Source organism: Drosophila busckii, chromosome 3L (genome assembly GCF_011750605.1).
Source record: "Drosophila busckii strain San Diego stock center, stock number 13000-0081.31 chromosome 3L, ASM1175060v1, whole genome shotgun sequence".
NCBI lineage: Eukaryota > Metazoa > Arthropoda > Insecta > Diptera > Drosophilidae > Drosophila > Drosophila busckii.
In genome coordinates, this window is record NC_046606.1 from 15,038,698 (window position 1) to 15,056,511 (window position 17,814).

The 17,814-nt window shown below is 43.5% G+C and overlaps 3 protein-coding genes across 8 annotated transcripts; 2 read left to right on the forward strand and 1 right to left on the reverse strand.

Moving 5' to 3' along the window:
• Window positions 1–228: 228 nt before the first annotated feature.
• On the forward strand, window positions 229–3,922 carry LOC108600890. Of its 2 annotated transcripts, none has more exons than XM_017988709.2 (2): window positions 229–636; window positions 1,499–3,922. In XM_017988709.2, exon 2 carries the CDS (start codon window positions 1,765–1,767, stop codon window positions 3,658–3,660), a length of 1,896 nt encoding a protein of 631 aa, XP_017844198.2. In that variant the 5' UTR covers window positions 229–636; window positions 1,499–1,764; the 3' UTR covers window positions 3,661–3,922. The 2 variants fall into 2 exon arrangements, 1 of the variants encoding a protein (XP_017844198.2); XR_001915206.1 differs by lacking the exon at window positions 229–636 and adding an exon at window positions 1,315–1,420 and having other exon boundaries at window positions 1,499–1,588.
• Window positions 3,923–5,083: 1,161 nt separating this feature from the next.
• LOC108600460 (protein draper) lies at window positions 5,084–17,666 on the reverse strand. 5 transcript variants are annotated; one of them, XM_017988050.2, is made up of 12 exons: window positions 17,368–17,666; window positions 10,921–11,250; window positions 10,696–10,859; window positions 10,502–10,627; window positions 9,114–9,360; window positions 8,013–9,049; window positions 7,523–7,729; window positions 6,964–7,464; window positions 6,592–6,900; window positions 6,374–6,529; window positions 6,251–6,283; window positions 5,084–6,135 (listed from the first exon to the last, which is right to left on the reverse strand). In XM_017988050.2, exons 2-12 carry the CDS (start codon window positions 11,037–11,039, stop codon window positions 5,882–5,884), a joined length of 3,153 nt encoding a protein of 1,050 aa, XP_017843539.1. In that variant the 5' UTR covers window positions 11,040–11,250; window positions 17,368–17,666; the 3' UTR covers window positions 5,084–5,881. The 5 variants fall into 5 exon arrangements, with proteins under 5 accessions (XP_017843539.1, XP_017843538.1, XP_017843540.1 ...); XM_017988049.2 differs by having other exon boundaries at window positions 10,921–11,253; XM_017988051.2 differs by lacking the exon at window positions 6,251–6,283 and having other exon boundaries at window positions 10,921–11,253; window positions 17,368–17,665.
• On the forward strand, window positions 11,580–12,737 carry LOC108600461. The gene is made up of 3 exons (XM_017988055.2): window positions 11,580–11,689; window positions 11,746–11,924; window positions 11,989–12,737. The coding sequence occupies exons 2-3, from the start codon at window positions 11,749–11,751 to the stop codon at window positions 12,728–12,730; spliced, it is 918 nt and encodes a 305-aa protein (XP_017843544.2). The 5' UTR covers window positions 11,580–11,689; window positions 11,746–11,748; the 3' UTR covers window positions 12,731–12,737.
• Window positions 17,667–17,814: the final 148 nt, after the last annotated feature.

Genomic DNA, 17,814 nt, shown 5'->3' on the forward strand with positions numbered 1-17,814 from the left:
AGCGCTTATAAATGTATCCACAGCGCAGAACTCTTGCCCGCCAGGCTGCTGCGCTGCTGGCATTGCCATAAGCCTTGACGCTTATATTGGCGCATATTTTAAATATCTCTTGTGTGGGTGTTATTGCCTGCTGAGCCGTCTCCTCCATATAATTGCCAATAAACAAAGCTGCATTGTATTTATTTGACTTTCCCCTGTTCACAGCACCGCCTAGCTATGCGCACAATGGACTCGACCCGGCCAGCGCTGAAACCGTGGCAGCTGCTACTGTTCGCTACCAAGAGTCCAGCACACTAGAGCTTTCGCTGCAGGTGCAGCCCAACGATTACGTCGAGACCAATCACTGCCAGCGCGCCCCGCCGCCGCCTTTCTACTGCCCGCTGCCGCTCACGCCGCCCCCCTGCTATTCAGAGCGACCAGCAGTGGTGCCCCCACCACCACCACCAGCACCAGCACCGCCCAGCAGCACAACAGCAGCGCGTCAGCAGGCGCGTCGCCGTCGTCGCTTGCGCGAACTACAGCAGCAGCAGCAACAGTTTGTCCACAGCTCCAGCAGCAGCGATCAGAGCAGCGACAGTGACACAGAGCTCAATCCACGACAACGTTCACGTCGACGCAGCTCACGTAATGCAAGAGGTAAGCAATTCTATTTGTTTAAAACTCATCCTTTAACTATCCATGAACTAAGTAAGTTATTGCTCTAGTAAATACCAATGAATATCAATTAAATTATATAAAAGATTTATGAGAATTTCTATTAAATATATATTTATAAATGTTACAGCCCTTCATAAAAAACGAATATATAATATTGTAGACAAAAGCTAGCCAATAATCTTAATCCTAAAGATCCTCTATGTATTATAAATAATTTGATATATTTTCCAAAAATTAGTGCAATGTTCTTGTGTAGACAAATCTTACTTCGAGATACTAAATTGCTTTATTTGAATTCAGTACCTTTTGTTAAAAGAACTTACTTAATTTATTTGGAATTTTTTTTAAAAGTCGTTACGGTTTTATTTTTTACTTAGCAGTAAATCAAGCAGAACCATATAAGTTTGGCTTACAGAAAAGTAATTTTGTCAAATGTCCAAATCGGTGCTTAGGCCAAATTTGATGCGCAGATTGCGGAAACCAGAAGCCCAATGAGGTCTAATGCTGATTTTTATGTGTTTTAATTTAGTTAATTGACCCTTAAGAAATCGTGCCTAACTGTCAAAATATGAAAGCGTTTAAAATTGTCTGTTAGTTAAATAAAATGTTTCTGTTCTGTTGTTTCGTTTGTTTCAATTTTATTTAGCGTGAGAGATTTTTAAAGAGCTGTACGTATATAACAAATCTAAGAATTAAAATTGACTCAGAAAAAAAGACAAATCAAATATAGAGACGGTGTTTAGTTAGTTGGTTCTTAACTAGAGTAAGTTATTAGTTTAATAGCTAAGATTATGCGTTACCAAATAAATTTCATACTAATCCTTTTGCTTTTGCTCTACAGATGCCTATTGTCCGGACTTGCTACACGCCTGTGAACTGATATTGCAACAGCAACAACCCGGAAGCAGCGACAGCTCTGTGGGCAATTTTACAGTTACACCGCCACCAGCCACTCCTACACAGCAGCAACTGCGTGCAACAAGTTGCAGAAGCATCGAATACAGCTCCGACTATGTGGAAATCGATGAGCTGTTGCCGCTAGGAGGCGCCGCACGCGCCAAGAGCACACCACAACTGCAGCATGCTGTAGCTCTGGACGGTCTAGCGATGGGTCAGAATCTGAGTCTGCGACGTCCGCGCATCTCACTGACCTGGGTGCTGCGAGAGCAGCATCAAACGCCGCCGACCACACAGCCCCAAGCCAATGAACCAAACACCGAGAAGCCACCAAAGGAGCAGCCGAAAGACTCACACAAGCTAAGCAATGGCCATGTGCCAGAGCCAACCAGCACAGCGACAGCAACAGCCACAGCCACGTCAGTGCAGCAGCGCACAGATCCTGTGCCCACGCAACTGGACGTGGGCAAGAAGCGGTATCGCATCAAGCAGCTGCCGCCGGGCGCTGAGCCACTCAATGGTTATGCAACGACGCCCACGGCGCATCAGACGCCTGGCAATGGGCAGCTGGCGCAGCAAAAGTTCTTCAGCAATCAGAATCTATTGGAGTACAAGGACAAGACGACAACGCGTCAAGCGGCTACTGTACCCGTACCCATACCCATGCCCGGTGCCCCAGTGGCCGCCGCCTCCACCAAAGAGTTGCTATTTGTTTGCACGCCTCAGCGTGCGCCCAAGAGCGATATACACAGCGAGGCGCTGCTGCTGGCGCGCAAGCGCAATGAGATACGCAAAAAGCTCGCGCATCGATTGCAGCAGGCGCGTCAAGCGGCAACAGTTGCTACTGCGCCGCCAGCAACTGCAGTGGCTACTGCCACTGCGGAGGCCACAGCGCGTCCCGCAGCATCCGCGGAGACACTAAAGTGCACCTACTCGGAGCCCAGTCTGGTGGCAGTTTCGGAGGCAGGCGCACCACAGCAGCAGCGTCGCCATCGCCATCGCAAGCGACGCGAACGGGAGCGACAGCGCGTGCAGCGCTTTGGCTATGAGATCCACAATGTGGATGAGTTTCTGTCGCGCTGCTCGCTGGCGGCGCCTGGGAATATACCAGTGGTGCTGGCCACAGCCAGCACGCTCTACCAGACGCGACCCGGCGGCTATCAGCTGGAGATTGCGCTGCCGCTGGGCATGGTGGTCAATGCAGTGTTCAAGAACCAAAACTGGCTTTATGTGCAGACGCCGCACGCCGAGGAGGGCTACGTGGGCTATGCCTGCTGCCTGCCGCTGGGCATATTGCCCTCCGCGGCACGCGGCTCCAAGCATACGCCTTGCTGGGAGTCCAATGCGGATGTCTTTCCACGTCCCTGTGGCAACATGACCGATTCCGAGAAGGAGATACGACTGCGCGGCGGCACTCGCTCCGATGGTGCACGCACGCCTCGCAGCTCCAAGCCCAGCGAGGAGTTGTTGCCGCATAACAACAACAATAACAACAACAACAACAGCAGCAGCCATAGCAAGTTGTATGGCGAGCAGCATGTGGACAAGCTGTATCTGCGCGCCGCCTCGCAGCCCAAGCTGGTGGAGAAAGCCTATGCCCAGCTGCGCTCCACCAAACAGCTGGGACTTAGCGCCGGCTCTTGCTCCGCCTCTGTGCGCAGCGCTGCCTCAAACGATGAGTATGTCACACTTCAGCAGCACCAACAGCAGCAGCAGCGATCGCTGACGCCAAAGCAATTGTATACGCAGTCGGCGCGGCGTGCGTCCAATGTGTCGTACATCACGAATGGCCACAATGGTCAGCATCTGCATCCAAAGAGCATGCCGCAGCCGCAGTTGCTACAACAACAACAGCAGCAGCAGCAGCAGCAGTCACAGCAGCTGCTCAGCGTGCTGCGGCGTCAGCAGCAGAATGGCCTGCGCCAAACTCTAGTCGCCATCAATGCGGATTACATAACCGAGAGCATTGTTGTGCACAAGGGCGAGATCGTTACGCTCTGCGAGTGCCGCGAGTCCAAGGATCAGCGCCAGTGGTTCTACATTAAGACACGCGACGGACGCGAGGGCTTCATCCCAGCCGAGGTTGCGGGCCACGGCTATCTGTAGACAGCCCAGACTGATTTGATTCGCCAACACCACAAAGTCATGCTACATACATTTAAATTAAAACTAGTTGGAATATTTCATACACTTAACATACCTACGTATTACATAAATATACAATTTAGCAATGTTTGTAACTTTTATAATGCTTTTGCTCTCATTAGTTGTAGTCGTATGCGTGTGCTTCATAGATATAATCTGTGCTATGGGTGTATATGTCGTTAGCAATTGCATTTTACCAACTTACAAACAACAAAACTATTTATATGAATAATGTACTTGATGCTTATACTAAATAATTTAAATAAACAATATACATACATACTATTGAAATTATACACAAACTTGCTGGCTCTGTACCATACATGACTATAATGAAATTTTAAGTATGTGCCGCACTCAACTCGCATTTAACTTCGCTGAGCTACCGACTATTAGTGTTTGAATTTGATACAAAAGGAAGGCGGCATAATTTTTATATATTATATATATAATTAATCATAGAGCGGAGACATACAAATTTTAATGCAGCTTAACACAGATATCAGCATAGCAGGAGTATCTGAAATCGGATGCTGAGCTCTATACTCATTTGAATTGTGTCTGGCACGCCCACATAATAGATGGCAGTTAAATTGGATTTCAGAAATAGTTCGTTTGTTTTTTTATGCTCACTTCAAATGTGTTTGCCACGCTAACAAAGATAGGTATGAAACAGCGAAATCCAATTTGCTTCATCGAATTTAAAAAAAAATATTAGACGGAAATCTTATCTGTAAAATTAGCCATTATTTTGCATACAATAACGTCAGAAAACAAACGCAATAGTGTTTGACATAAAATAACTTAATAAATCTTTAATTTTAAATGGATATAACGAAACGTTGGTTGATATATTAAAGGTGAGAGTGACAGTTAGACAGACGCCAACGATCGCCGCTCACAATTGGAGGAATAAACATAGTTGGATTAGTCCACTCTCAACCTTATGAGATTAGATCACTCTCTAGATCTACTTGGAGCAGGAGTGCATGACCAATTGCATTTGGGCTCTTAGCGCATTGATTTTCATGGTCACCGAAAGCCTCTCAGCACACGAGGTTTTCAAAAATATTTTTGACACCCAGCTACAGTTTAATTATGTTGGGTAACTTTCTTTTTCGCAAATCGCAAACAAAACAATAATGTACGTTGTTGTTGTACATGGAAAAACATCCAAATTTAAAGTATAACCAATTTTCCAAAGTACCAGGTGTTACAGCTTCTTATTTAAAAAAAAAGTAATATGGCAGCATTGGAATTTTTTCAAAAGAAATATTTTATAGATGAATTGAATAATAAAATAATTATTTTGAGTCTAATGAATTTGAAATAAAATTTCAATTCGGTTTCAGTACAACATAAACGAATTACACAAATGTTTGTTTTTAAATAATTTTGTTTTTTATTTTGCCTTTGTAAGACAGCATTAACTTGAGCTTTAACTTACACTCTACTACTGTGAATACAATTTAATATTTCTAAACAAAATATGTAATGCCAATATTTTAACTAGAAATATTTATGCTAACAAATATTTTGGCCAATCGCTTGCAGTTAATGTGGATTTAACTGTTTTTATTTTGACATATAAATTTCACAATTATTTTGTAACGTTTAAAATTCAATTCTTGTTGTTATACAAATATATATATTTGCTTATGTATACCATATGCACATGTATATGTATTGGGTATTGCCAAAATTATTGCCAGTCTCGGTTAGAGAGCTAAAGGTATCGATTTACATTTTTTTTTTTAACAGCACAAATTTTCTTAAAAAAGGAAGATTACAAATGTATATATGTGTATATAAATATATATGCCTGTATGTATATGGTATGTTAAACTAAATGAGCATACATGAGCATGAATACAATGGTTGAAAAACAAAACTATATATTATAAACATTTACAAAAAGTCGGCACACTTGACGCAACACTTAAATGCAGCGCTGGGTTGTAAAGGGACCTAAAATATAATTTACAATTACATAGTTGACGCTAAAACGTTAAAATGCCTGAATACAAATAGACAAATACACATTGAAAAAGGAAAAGCAGACGCTACACAAAATGTACACAACTTAATATAACTTAACAATTCTAATGCTTTAAACAATTACTGACAATCATTTAAAAATATCATTATAATGAAATCATATTGTAAGCCCAGCTGCAAAAGTTTATTTGCTCAGGTCCGGACTAGAGCTGGGCGATGCTGTTGACGCATTGTCCAAATTGTTATTATCAAAGCTATCGTGCTGCGCCTCCGTTTCCACTGGCGCTTCGGGCTTCTCCTCCAGCAGCACGGTCATGTTCTTCACATTGCTGGGCTTCTCCTCGTTTAGATTAATGTTCAGCATGGTGTCGTTCATGCGATGGTAGTGCGGCTTCTGCGAAGTGCTGGGCCGCGAGTAGTCCAAGTGATCGTATTCATCTAAGTGGGCAAGAACAGAAAGTTTTTTTTAAAAAGTGAAAGCAATCGTTAAAGACAAAACATGAGCAAATGCTAACTACACACACACACACACACAGAGACAATGATGGCTTACCCTCCGGAAACAAGATCTTGCTATAAATTTTCACTAGTTTGTGTGCATTTTATAGGGAATATAGCATGATAGTTAATTAATACAAGCGCAAAGCAATTTTGCAATTAGAGTTTGAGCACATACCGGGATCCTTGTAGCCTTCTTTCTGTTTGATTTCATCGTAGACGTGCTCCTCCTTAAGCGGATCGCCTATGGCATTGTACACATTCGGATTTGTCATATCCGCATTCATGTTCTTGTTGAGCAGCTCGTGATTGTAGTTGATGGAGTAACTGCCCACTGCAAAAACAGAAGAAACAAATAGTTTAGTTTGTTACTGCGCACTGAGCTGGGATAGCTACCTCTGCTGCTGGCATTCGAGTCGTCGCCGTAGTCCGTGCATAGCGAGCCATTCTGGTTAAAGTTGTTCATCTTGGGACGCAGCTGATGCGGCAGCAGACGCGTATCTGGCTGCATGCCGTACACAGGATTATCAAAGTTATGATTGGCTGGGGGCCAGCCCAGGCCATTGGTATCGTGCGTATAGTGCACATGGGCAATCTCTGTCTTTAGATTCGACATGCGTCGGCGATAATAAAGCAGCAGCGCCGCAATGACGGCTATAGAGATCACCAGGAGCACCACGCTCAGGGCCATGCCAGCATTGTGAGCTGTCAAATTAAAATACGAATAATTAGCAAATATTTAGCTACTGCGTAATTTAGTTTGTTTACATTCTTCCACAGGCGCTGCCATGTGCTTCCAGGCAATGGGCTCGTCACAGTTCTCGCCGGTGTAGCCAATGCGGCAGACGCAACCGTTCGCTGCATGACACTGGAAATTGGAGGTGGGGCAGGCGCAGGACTGCGTGCAGAATTCGCCGTAGAAGCCCTCTGGGCATATGTCCTGGCACTGATCGCCCATCCAGCCGGGCAGACAGATGCAGTGGCCGTCGTTCTTGCGGCAGACGCGATGATTCTGGCAGCGACAATGACGACTGCAGTCCTGGCCATAGGTATCCTCCGGGCAGGACTGATTGCAGTTGGCGCCCGTCCAGCCGGGCAGACACAGGCACTGACCAGTCACATGATTGCATTCCCCGTTGTTCTTGCAGCTGCACTTGAGCATGCATTTGGGTCCATAGAAGCCGGGCGGGCAGGCATGCTGGCAGGCGTGTCCCATGTAGCCAGGGCTGCAGTGCATCTGACCAGTGATGTGATCGCATGTAGCATTGCCTGCAAGCATGAGAGGCGTTAGCAAGTGAGGGGAGTTTTCTATGCGATTAAGACTCACCGTGTAGATTCTCTGGGCAGCGCTCTTGGCACTCCATGCCGTAGGTGCCCTCGGGGCAGGGATCAGCGCAATAGGCGCCGGACCAGCCGGGCGCACAGATGCAGTCGCCAGAGTCGTTGTCACACGAGGAGTTGTTTAGGCATCTGCAAACTTTAGCACAATTCTCACCATAGAAACCGCTTTGGCAGTTGGTCTCGCAATGAACGCCTTGGGTACCGAACAAAGAACGGAAAAGAACAAACGAGTGCAACACAAGAAACATAAATTAAAAACTAAATGCCAGAAGAAAAACAAAAGCAGTAATGAGGCGAGTGTGGTGACTGTTGTGTCGGGAGGAAGGGAAGACAGTTGAGAATACATTTTAATGATTTGAATATAAAGATATATACAAGATGCAAGTGCAGCAGGTGTCATGTGTGTGTGTGTGTGTGTTTGGAGATGTGTCAGTGTGAGTGAGGTATGAGCTTGCCAAAGCCGGCACCCGCCGTACCTTTGTAGCCCTGTTTGCAGATGCAGCGTCCCGTCTCGGCATCGCAGCCAATGGAATTGTATTCGTCGCACTTGCATTTGTGGGCACAGTTGGTGCCGTAGCTGCCTGTGGTGCACTTTTGCTCGCAGCGCTGGCCCGTCCAGCCGGCGGCGCAGGTGCAGGTGCCGTTGATGGGATTGCAGGCGGCATCGTTGCGGCACTCGCAGCTGCTGGTGCAGTCGGGGCCGTATTTGTTGAGCTCGCAGGGACGATCGCATTTGTTGTGCCGCCAGCCGGGCGCGCAGAGGCATTGGCCCGTCTCCGGTGCGCAGGTGGCGCCGTTTTGGCAGTCGCAGTTGAGGGCACAATCCTGGCCGTAGGTGCCGGGGCCGCAGCTCTGTTCGCAGCGCTCGCCGCTGAAGCCCGGCGCACAGATGCAGCTGCCGTCGGTGGGCGAGCACTTGGCGCCGTTGCGGCAATTGCAGTTCTGCTCACAGTTGATGCCGTACTTGAGGAAGGGGCAAGGACGCGTGCACTGAGCACTGCTCCAGCCAATGCTGCACTTGCAGCGTCCCGTCTCCGGATGACAGAGTTCCGTGTGCTCCATTTCGCATTCGCAGGTCTTGTTGCAGTCCACGCCGTATTTGTTGATCTCACAGATGCGCTCCTCGCAGTGCTCGCCCTGCCAGCCTGGAGTGCAGATGCACTTGCCGTGCACACTGCAGGTGGCGTCGTTTTCGCAGTGGCACTGCTCCGTGCAATTGACGCCGTACCTATTGAACGGACACTCGTCGACGCAGTGCTCGCCCATGTAGCCCGGCGGGCATTCGCATTGTCCGGTTATATGATGGCAGGGCGCATCGTTGAAGCACTCGCAGGAGCGTTCGCACCTCAATCCGTAGCTGCCGGTGGGGCACTTGTTGGCGCAGACATCGCCCGTCCAGCCCTCGGTGCAGTCGCAGTCACCGTTATGCGGATCACACTTGCCGTCGTTTTGGCAGCGGCAATCTTCCTCGCAATGATCGCCGTGCTTGCCGTCCGGACAGCGCATGTCACATCTATTGGTTTGGAGTTTTCAGTTTGTTAATAGCTAATACTAAGCCAGCGACCACGCCCACTTACAAGGGACCCGTGTAGCCGGGGGCGCAGAAACATTTGCCGGAGACATGGTGACAGCTGCCGCCATTTTCACAGCGACACAACTCCGCACACTTCTCGCCATAGCGATCCGGCGGACAGTTCTCGGCGCACTTCTCGCCCGTGTAGCCCTTGGCGCACTCACACTCGCCCGTGTAGGGCTCACAGGTGGCGTTGTTTAGGCAATCGCATTGCTGCTTACAGTCGATGCCATACAGACCCGGCGAGCAATCTGACGAAAAGGATCGGTAACGTTATCTACATGTTGTTATCTCTCTCTCTCCTCTCGGTCTCTCTCTCCTCTCGCTCTCTCTCTCTCTCTCTAGCGCAATACATTTACAGTTTAGTGGCGTGTTACAAAAATATAGCTTAAAGCGTGAATTCCGCTTGACTATATAATAGCACCTGTCGTGAGTCCACTAATTGCTAATTAAGTAGTGTGGTGGTTGGTGTGAAGTGTATGGGATATGTGTAGATTGTGTGTGTGGTTGCGCATAGCAACAGCGGAGAGGCACAAAGATCTAACTAAAGCTTGCTAAGCAAACAACATAGAATTGCTCGTCTGGAAAGAAAAAAGTGCAACGCGTGTGAATCGGGAGAGCGACTCTTCTAAGAAAAACCTTGCAGAGAATATTGCAAATTAGTTGTTTAAATAATTATTGATTCATATAGCTGACGCTCGTATGTGAACTAAAGAGAATGATAAAGTTGATATAAACGATGATTTATGCCTGAATCCCTTTAGAAAGGCCTTTGGGCTTATCTATCAAGATAATTTGACTCAGACAATAATTAATATGACATGACTAAACTGACAATAATTTATAAAAATCATTGAGACTAGTTTCAATTCAAAGTAAAACTTCAAGCTCGACAACATTGTTGAAAATGTTATACATTTAGTTTGATGATAAATTGGTGCATTAGCTTTAATCTCTAAGCTAATTACTTGAAATAAGTGATGAGAATCTTTCTTAAATTGATACATAAACAATAATCAGACGACCATAATCACATTGGTCATATCTCATCAGCATAAAAGCATTTTTAAGATTCAAACATAACTTTATATGACATGACATGACTGATCGGACAAGATTAATTGAAACTAGTTACAAGTTTTATATAGAAGTTTAAGCTCGACAACATACGCATTTTTACTAAATTTTGGCATCTCTGCAAGGCTTTGGAACACATATGTTAGCCACAACTACAATTAATCAAGTTGAACATGAAGCTAGCATCCAACAACGTACTGGAGGAGCAACGCTGTTGGAGCTCGACTCCATGCGCACCCAAGGCGTTTCATTACTCTTAAGGATACACTTAAAGTACAACAATAAATATGGGAGTTTAAAGAAATTGAGACGAACTTATATTGCAGACTGGTCCACCGTATCCTTCGCTACACTTGCACTTCTCCGGAGCAATGCATTTGCCATGCTGGCAGGGTTTGCTGCAGTGTGGCACGCACTCGTTGCCGCTGCGCTCGTAGCCGTCTGTAAGTAAGTGAGGTGGCATGTTCAATAGGCATATAGGGCAATCTTGGATGTGGCATGCAACTTACCGCAGCAGTCGCGTACAATGCGCGACTTGGTCAGCGTTTGAGTTTTATTCACAATGCGATGTTTGATGCGATAGGTGGGACACTTGAGCGTCAAGCTGAGACAAAAGACGCTGTCTCTCTCCTGGAACGATTGCATTTCCGTAACAACCACGTCCACTTCATAGCTGCAAGAGACGTAAAGTCCCAATTAATAACAATTCAAACTTTATCTCTTTTTCTACTCACTTTTCACGCTTTTTGCATATATTCGGTCCTTCCAACTGATCCAAATCTATGAGCTCAGCTAATGCTAAGCTCGCTAGCGTTAGCAGCGCCAGCGCCAAACTCCAATTCAACTGCAGCATGGTGCGTGGTGGCTTAAACACTAACGATGTGTGTGGCAGTAACTGCTATAACTGCAATTGCTGCAATTCAAATCATCACTGGAACTGAAGCCACAGTGCTAGTCATTTAAATATAAACAGGGATTAGCCTCGCTGTCGACGATATGGGAGTGAGTCAAGAGCGCAACAGTCGCTTAATCAGCAAGCACGACAAACAAAGGCGGGAGGGCTACTGCTGCAACAAAGATGAGAATTGTTAACTTTTTTATTGTAAAAAATACAAATGGGTATTTCCAAAGCGATTTGTCGCGTGCAAAAGTGTTTAAATTAAATGTAAAATGCTATAAAAAAAATATAAACAAAAAAATATTATGCGCCTGCCTGAGTTTTTGATAAGGAAGAATTCCCTAAGGCAAAATTAACACGAATTATAGGGGGCTCATTCATTTTATACGCGTGCGACTTATCCAAATGAATTGGCAATATATTTATGAAAAGTTAATCCTAAAAACTAAATCGAATATTGTAGATCAAGCAGTCCACAAGCATTTGTCAATCTGTTAGCTGCTCATTACGTAGCTAAATTTCAACACAGCCGGACTATAAGCAGCTATAATAGTCCCCAATTTAAAACCAACAAATACGTAAATCAAGCAGCTTGGCTATAAACGGTGAGTGCGAATGAATCACACAGCGAACATCGCTTGAGTTTATAACCAATGTGTAGATAATGCAGAAACAACGCTCACCGTACACTGGCGGAGGCGGCGGCGGCGGCGGCTTCAATGTGCAGCAGCTGAAGGAGCCAAGCTTTGGCCAGCACAGTTGCCCCAGTGGCATGCCGCTGCTGGCGCAGCTCAAGCAGCAGGTGAAGCATACAGTGAACGCGGGTCCTTCGTTGAGCTGGTAAGTGTGAGTGTGAGTTCAGTAGCTAGTGCTAAAGTAGACACCGCCTTGATCCCTTGACCAGCAACTTGCCGCCATTGAATGTGCTGGGTGGTGGCTTTGAGCGTGGCTTGCGCAGTGGCACGCCGCGTGGCTTCATGAGCAGCGGCAGCTTCAATGGCAGCTACGAGGGTGAGATACCGCCATTGTCATTGCCATTGCCGGGCGGCTCGGATGACATGATGCAGTGCGGCGAGCCCAATTTGCTGAAGCCGTCAATCTCAATGTCAAGGCAGATGCCAATGCCAATGTCGGCGCAAGCGCAGAGCTATAACAGCGAAACGGATTCCGATTCGGAGTACACCCAGCACAAGACGAGCTTTGGCAGCAAGCACGAGCTGCGCTCCCGCCGCATTTGCGATAATCTCAAGTCGTGCTTGAACGCGCAGCAGCAGCAGCGCATGGAGACGGCACTGCAGCGTTGCGCGCAGAGCAAGCTCCTGAGCCATGTGCTGCTGCTGCTGCACTTGCTGGCCGTGCTCATAGGCGCCACTGTGGCGTACACACGACGCGCCGGCCTCACTGTCAGCCAGCTGAGCCTGCGGCTCTGGCGCTGCAAGTTTCAGCTGCGCAGTCTGCTGCGCCAGTTGCTCTGGCGCATGGCCAATGCCAAGGGCAACGATGTGCTCATCTTTCTGTGCATTCTGATTGTCACTCCCTGGGTGTTTCTGCTAGGTCTCGCTGGCTTTCTCATATCCTTTGTGTTTAGTCTCAAGGAGGGCATCAGCTATCTAGCACGTCAACTGCATCTGCGTCTCATAAACTAGAAACCAAACTCCAACCAACGTATCGTCGATATATTAAATATGCTACAAGTTGCAATAAATAACATACATATATACAGCCAAAAATAATTTCAAATTCCAAAGCACAGCACACAACAGTTTTTGTTTAAATGAATAGCTTGATGTATGTATTGGTATGGCAACAAATAAATGCAGCGGCAATGAGCAATGTTTAGTAATTTATTGCTGTTTACATAAATTTATTAAATATATATATTTTATAAATGATAACTAGGCAGAGCAACAAAAGCATTTCCGTTGGCTAAGTATTATGTTTTATCAACTGGCCGCATTGTTGTCCAGCTGCGTTCATTTCACTTTCAATTGTGCTGCACTTTAAACACACACAGAGAAATCACTCATCATGCCCTACAAGCAACATATACATATGTATGTATATATATCCATACATATTATATAATACGCTGTGCGTAGCCCAATGCGTCATTTATTCATTATAAAATTAGTTTAATTTAATCTGCGCAGAAACAAGCGCAGCGCAATTTGTTGCTTTTTACTTGATATATCGCTAAAATAGAAACATTTCAAGGCTGGAGCTTAGCGGCAGATAACCAGCCGGAAGGGCATCTCAAGCCTCGAATTTCCTCGTAGCATTGACTGATAGATAACGGAAATTTGATGATGTGTGAATTGTGTCAAGCATATGACCCAAAGAATTGCAAAACTGCGATTTTAGAAAGCAAATTGAAAGCAAGTCAGAAAGAACAATTGGGCGCAAGCGACAGTGTGAGACTCTGTAAGTAGCTAAGTTCATATACCCAAACAGAGATGTTCTGTCATTTTATTGCAACTAAATTGTCTAGGGTGCCAAATCAACCCAAAAACAGCTTCGAGCTGGTTTCAGGCGATACAGATTCGTCTTTTGTGGGAAATGCGTGCATTTTAGTACCAACAACAATAAAATCCCTCAATCTCCCAATATTCCTGTGCTCCAAATTAATGAATCCAAGTAATGTATGAAATGATTGCCAAGTGAATCGCAACGGAACGCTTGAATAAATCACACAGATATATAATTATTATTTGTACTATAATTCGTTGTAGTGACATGACATGCCGGTACGTTGGATATTATAATTATTTTGACTACACTACGTGACTCGATGAGCTCCACCCAACGCTTTAGCTAATGTCGTTGTATGTTCGGCAACAAATTCACTTATTCAGTGCGAAATCTGTAGCAGTTAAACTTGCGTGTCATGAGGATAATTACAGAGAAAGAGTATCGCATGTCTACTTTTTCAAAAATTACCCACAGCATACACACGTGCTGCATTCTAAATGAAACATTAACAACTTACATATATGCATATGTGTGTGTGTGTGTGTGTGTACGGGAAAATAACAAGATAACCCGTGTGTGTCTATCTGCTTAAAAGTAATAATTTTTATAGCCCTTAGACTCTAGGCAAGCCGGCAAGATAAGCAACAGCCTTAAGATAAGCAAATGCTGATAATATATTTGCCTGCCTGACAGTGAATCACTCAACTGTATAGAAGAGTCATGGACCAACTGCCAGCACAAATTGAAATAGTAAAGCAAGGGCTAGCTGAGCTACATAAATAAGAAAATGTCTATTAACTATTTACATTGTTTATAAACAATTACTTTAACTAGAAACGTTTGTCATGTACATAGCGTGTGCAAATAAACTTTGCACTTTAAGTAGTTTTCCTGTTGCACACACACATGCACATATGCACATCTATGTGTGTGTGTGTGTGTGTGTTTATGAGCACATATGCCAACTACATTCGCTAAGTGAAAATGAGACGCATGTGAGTCACAGCAGCCAGCGAAATCCAAACAACACCTCAACTATTTGTAGCTACTATATTATTATAGTTGTATTTGTATCTGCGCCTATTTATTTTAAATTTTTATTCAATGGCTGTATATGCAGCGACTATATATCGATTTATGGACGCTCAAGTTAGTCATTCATTCACTCATTCATTCATTCATGCGGTGCCAGCATCTGTTATTGTTTCTCACGCCCGTTTCATTCATACGCTTAATTATGTGCCGCCTCATTAATATGTTAATAACAATTACAAGCAATCTATATAGCATTGTACGATACGAATTGAGTATCAATATGTTTGGTACACAAGTTGTTATCAGTGCAAATAATTGTAACAAACTCTTCAGTTCCCGGTTTCAGAACTTTGAATTAATAACATTGTACCTTGTGTTTTATTCTTAGAAAAGTTGGGACTATATATATACTTTACGTTATATATAACAGTGCTGATAGTCCAGCTGTTTATTGTTGATAAACTGGGTGCAAATGAGTAATTGCAAAAATGAAAACTTTAAGTATAGATTATGATTTCAGTTCATTACGAAGACGTTTTATAATATTTTTAAAGGATTCGTTTTGATAGTCAATGCTATCTAAGCAATGAATAAATGGAGTAGCAATGATCATAGATATCATAGTTTCGCTTTGAGTGTGTGTTAATTTCTAAGTCAAGCGTATGTCAAAGTTGGGGATTCCAACATTTGTCTCAGGCTGGTTTTTATAAAAGCTGTGCTGGATATCGCTGATGAGTGGATGCACTGTATACTTACAGTATATAGATATGCATGTGTATTTGTAGCTTTGTGTATTATTCATAAATGATATCCAATCCTCTAGTAGAATGGCGTATGTTGATTAAAGCTGAACCAAGTCGTTCAGCTTTTGTTTGAGTAACTGAGCGAGCTTATAAAGAACGAACACAAGTCGCACTTTGTATAATCAAATCAAATTCAAGCTTTATTTTTCTAACTGCCCGCGACGCAAATGCTCCGTTGACAGTTGTCAGCGAAAATTACTAACAAAAAATGCAGCTAAAATCAACAAGAATTTAAATAAACGAACACCAGCTGCTGAGAAATAATAATTAATACTTTATACGCAAACAAACAAATGTTTCGTGCTACAATTGGCAATATGTTTGTTTTTGCAGCAAAAATTAATTATTTTCACATTTTTGCTTTGCTATTACTTTAGGTTTGAAGCAGATTAATTTTAAAAAAATTTTTTTAGTGAGTTCGGCAGGGTCTAAAGTTCTTAACAATTCTGCTGCGCTCAGCATTACTTTCCGAACATACAAATCACTTGTAATTTGGACACTGGCTAGCAGTTTCATTAAAATTGTTGGAAATTCTACAGCAGTTTCAACAGTTTCAGGGGAATGTAATCGCGTTGAAAAGCAAACAATGCCTGACAGATTTAAAATGTTTGCATTTAGCTGCTTAAGACTCGTAATTGCTGGCAACACAACGAGACGTGCAACATTAACAAATATGCCGCTCGTCAGGTTGTTGTCTAGAGCTGCTACCTTTGCATGTCTCTCTCTCTCTCTCTCCAGCTGCTTACATTGCCAAGAAATGTTGTTAGTGGAAATCTTGTCCAGAGTAGCGTCATTGCTGCTGGCCACGCCCCAGCCGTATTATCAATAAAGCTGAGTAATTACTATAAAAATACATATATGTATGTATGCAATCCTTTATCAGGTAAACAAGTGTTGGGACACGTTTGTAACCACTGTCATGAGTAGGAAGCGTTTTGGATATCACGATTTGATGAATTGCAGGCGCGTGTTTTGTTTCTTGCAGCATATTCTACTTTTTGTTGTCTCCCCACTGTGCACGGACTTGATCATGAGATGTCAATGTCAATGAGACTGACTAAAAGTTACAAATCATTTGCATATTTTCATTTGAGACTCAAATCTAGATTTGTTGCAATCTGTGAACTTGGAAACTAACAATATTGCTATCTTTATTGCTATGACGTGTGCAGTTTTTATAAAAGGAAGCAATTGTATATGCACATATGTACATATATATTTATGCATGTTTGTATGCTTGTGACTTCAGCTGATGATGAGAACAAATCTCAAAGTGAGACTGCAGTTGAATCTGTCTGCTGTTCAGCTGTTAATAATTCCCATCTAAGTCACCCTCACTCTGCCCTTTCCCTCCTCCAAGCCAGCATACACTTCGACAAACATATGTACTATGTATGTATCTGAAAGTGTGTATATGTATGCTGGCCACAAGTCAGAGAGCGGAGACATCATTCTCTAAATTGTATATATTGTATCTAAATGCTGATATTGCATATGCGGGCAAATGGTAGAGCGAGATAGCAGTTTTGTTTTCTTTGCTAAGTTAATTTATCGAAAATTTTGCAAATCGGATCGTGCAGATACGCATCTTTCTTCTCTCGCTTTCTTTGCTATTACGTTGTGTGGGGGCGCACACACACACACACACACACACACACTCAATAAAGAACACAATAAAATACTAAAAAAGAAAGAGAAACCGCAAGTCCAAAACAGGTTTAGCACTGTCTTTTTAATGCGCTTCACACTCAAAATAAGAACGCTAATTGACAACACAAATACATACTATATTCATACACATACATACGTATGTACATATATTTCTTAAGCTAAAAGTTAACTGGAACTTTCGTAAAAAGAAATACAAAACTCTTACGCGCGCACAAAGGCCACACATAATTACGTTGTTTTTATATTTGGCCAGCTTACGTTAGACAATTGCATTAATACATATGTATGTATTTGCACTCGCTTACCTTATTATTTTCCAGTATAGTAGACTACTATTAGTAGTTGAAATTTGTTCTCAAATTGAGTGAAATGCACTCAATTTACACTCAAGACACTGCACACGCACACAAACACTAAACTAATAACAACTATAAGTAGCCAAGCATATTTGTATTTTTCAGCTTTAACTAAACTGATTTATTTGGTTTGGCACCAGTAGTGTACACCTAATGACTTTGTTTCACATAAGCAATTGTTTAGCACATACATATATTATTTATTTATTTTGATGTTTTTATCATCCGCACTCACGTTACGCCTTACACAGATACTCTTTAACACCTATTCGATACAATTTAGAATCGACCTTGTCGATTGCATTTAAATCGACTCATCGCTGCAACATGTTTGAGTTGGAAGCGAGCAAGTATCATCCCTTACAAGAGCTTGTAATTGAAAGAGAAAAATACAAA

Excerpts from the sequence above, each read along its gene's own strand:
- LOC108600890 (XM_017988709.2), top strand. The coding sequence starts at position 1,765 with ATGGGTCAGAATCTGAGTCTGCGACGTCCGCGCATCTCACTGACCTGG.
- LOC108600460 (XM_017988050.2), bottom strand. The coding sequence starts at position 11,039 with ATGCTGCAGTTGAATTGGAGTTTGGCGCTGGCGCTGCTAACGCTAGCG. Across the intron at positions 9,361-10,501 it reads TGGACCAGTCTGCAATATAA|ATTGCTCGCCGGGTCTGTAT; the intron begins GTTCGTCTCAAT and ends CCTTTTCGTCAG. Across the intron at positions 6,530-6,591 it reads CTCGAATGCCAGCAGCAGAG|TGGGCAGTTACTCCATCAAC; the intron begins GTAGCTATCCCA and ends CTGTTTTTGCAG.
- LOC108600461 (XM_017988055.2), top strand. The coding sequence starts at position 11,749 with ATGCAGAAACAACGCTCACCGTACACTGGCGGAGGCGGCGGCGGCGGC. Across the intron at positions 11,925-11,988 it reads GCGGGTCCTTCGTTGAGCTG|CAACTTGCCGCCATTGAATG; the intron begins GTAAGTGTGAGT and ends TCCCTTGACCAG.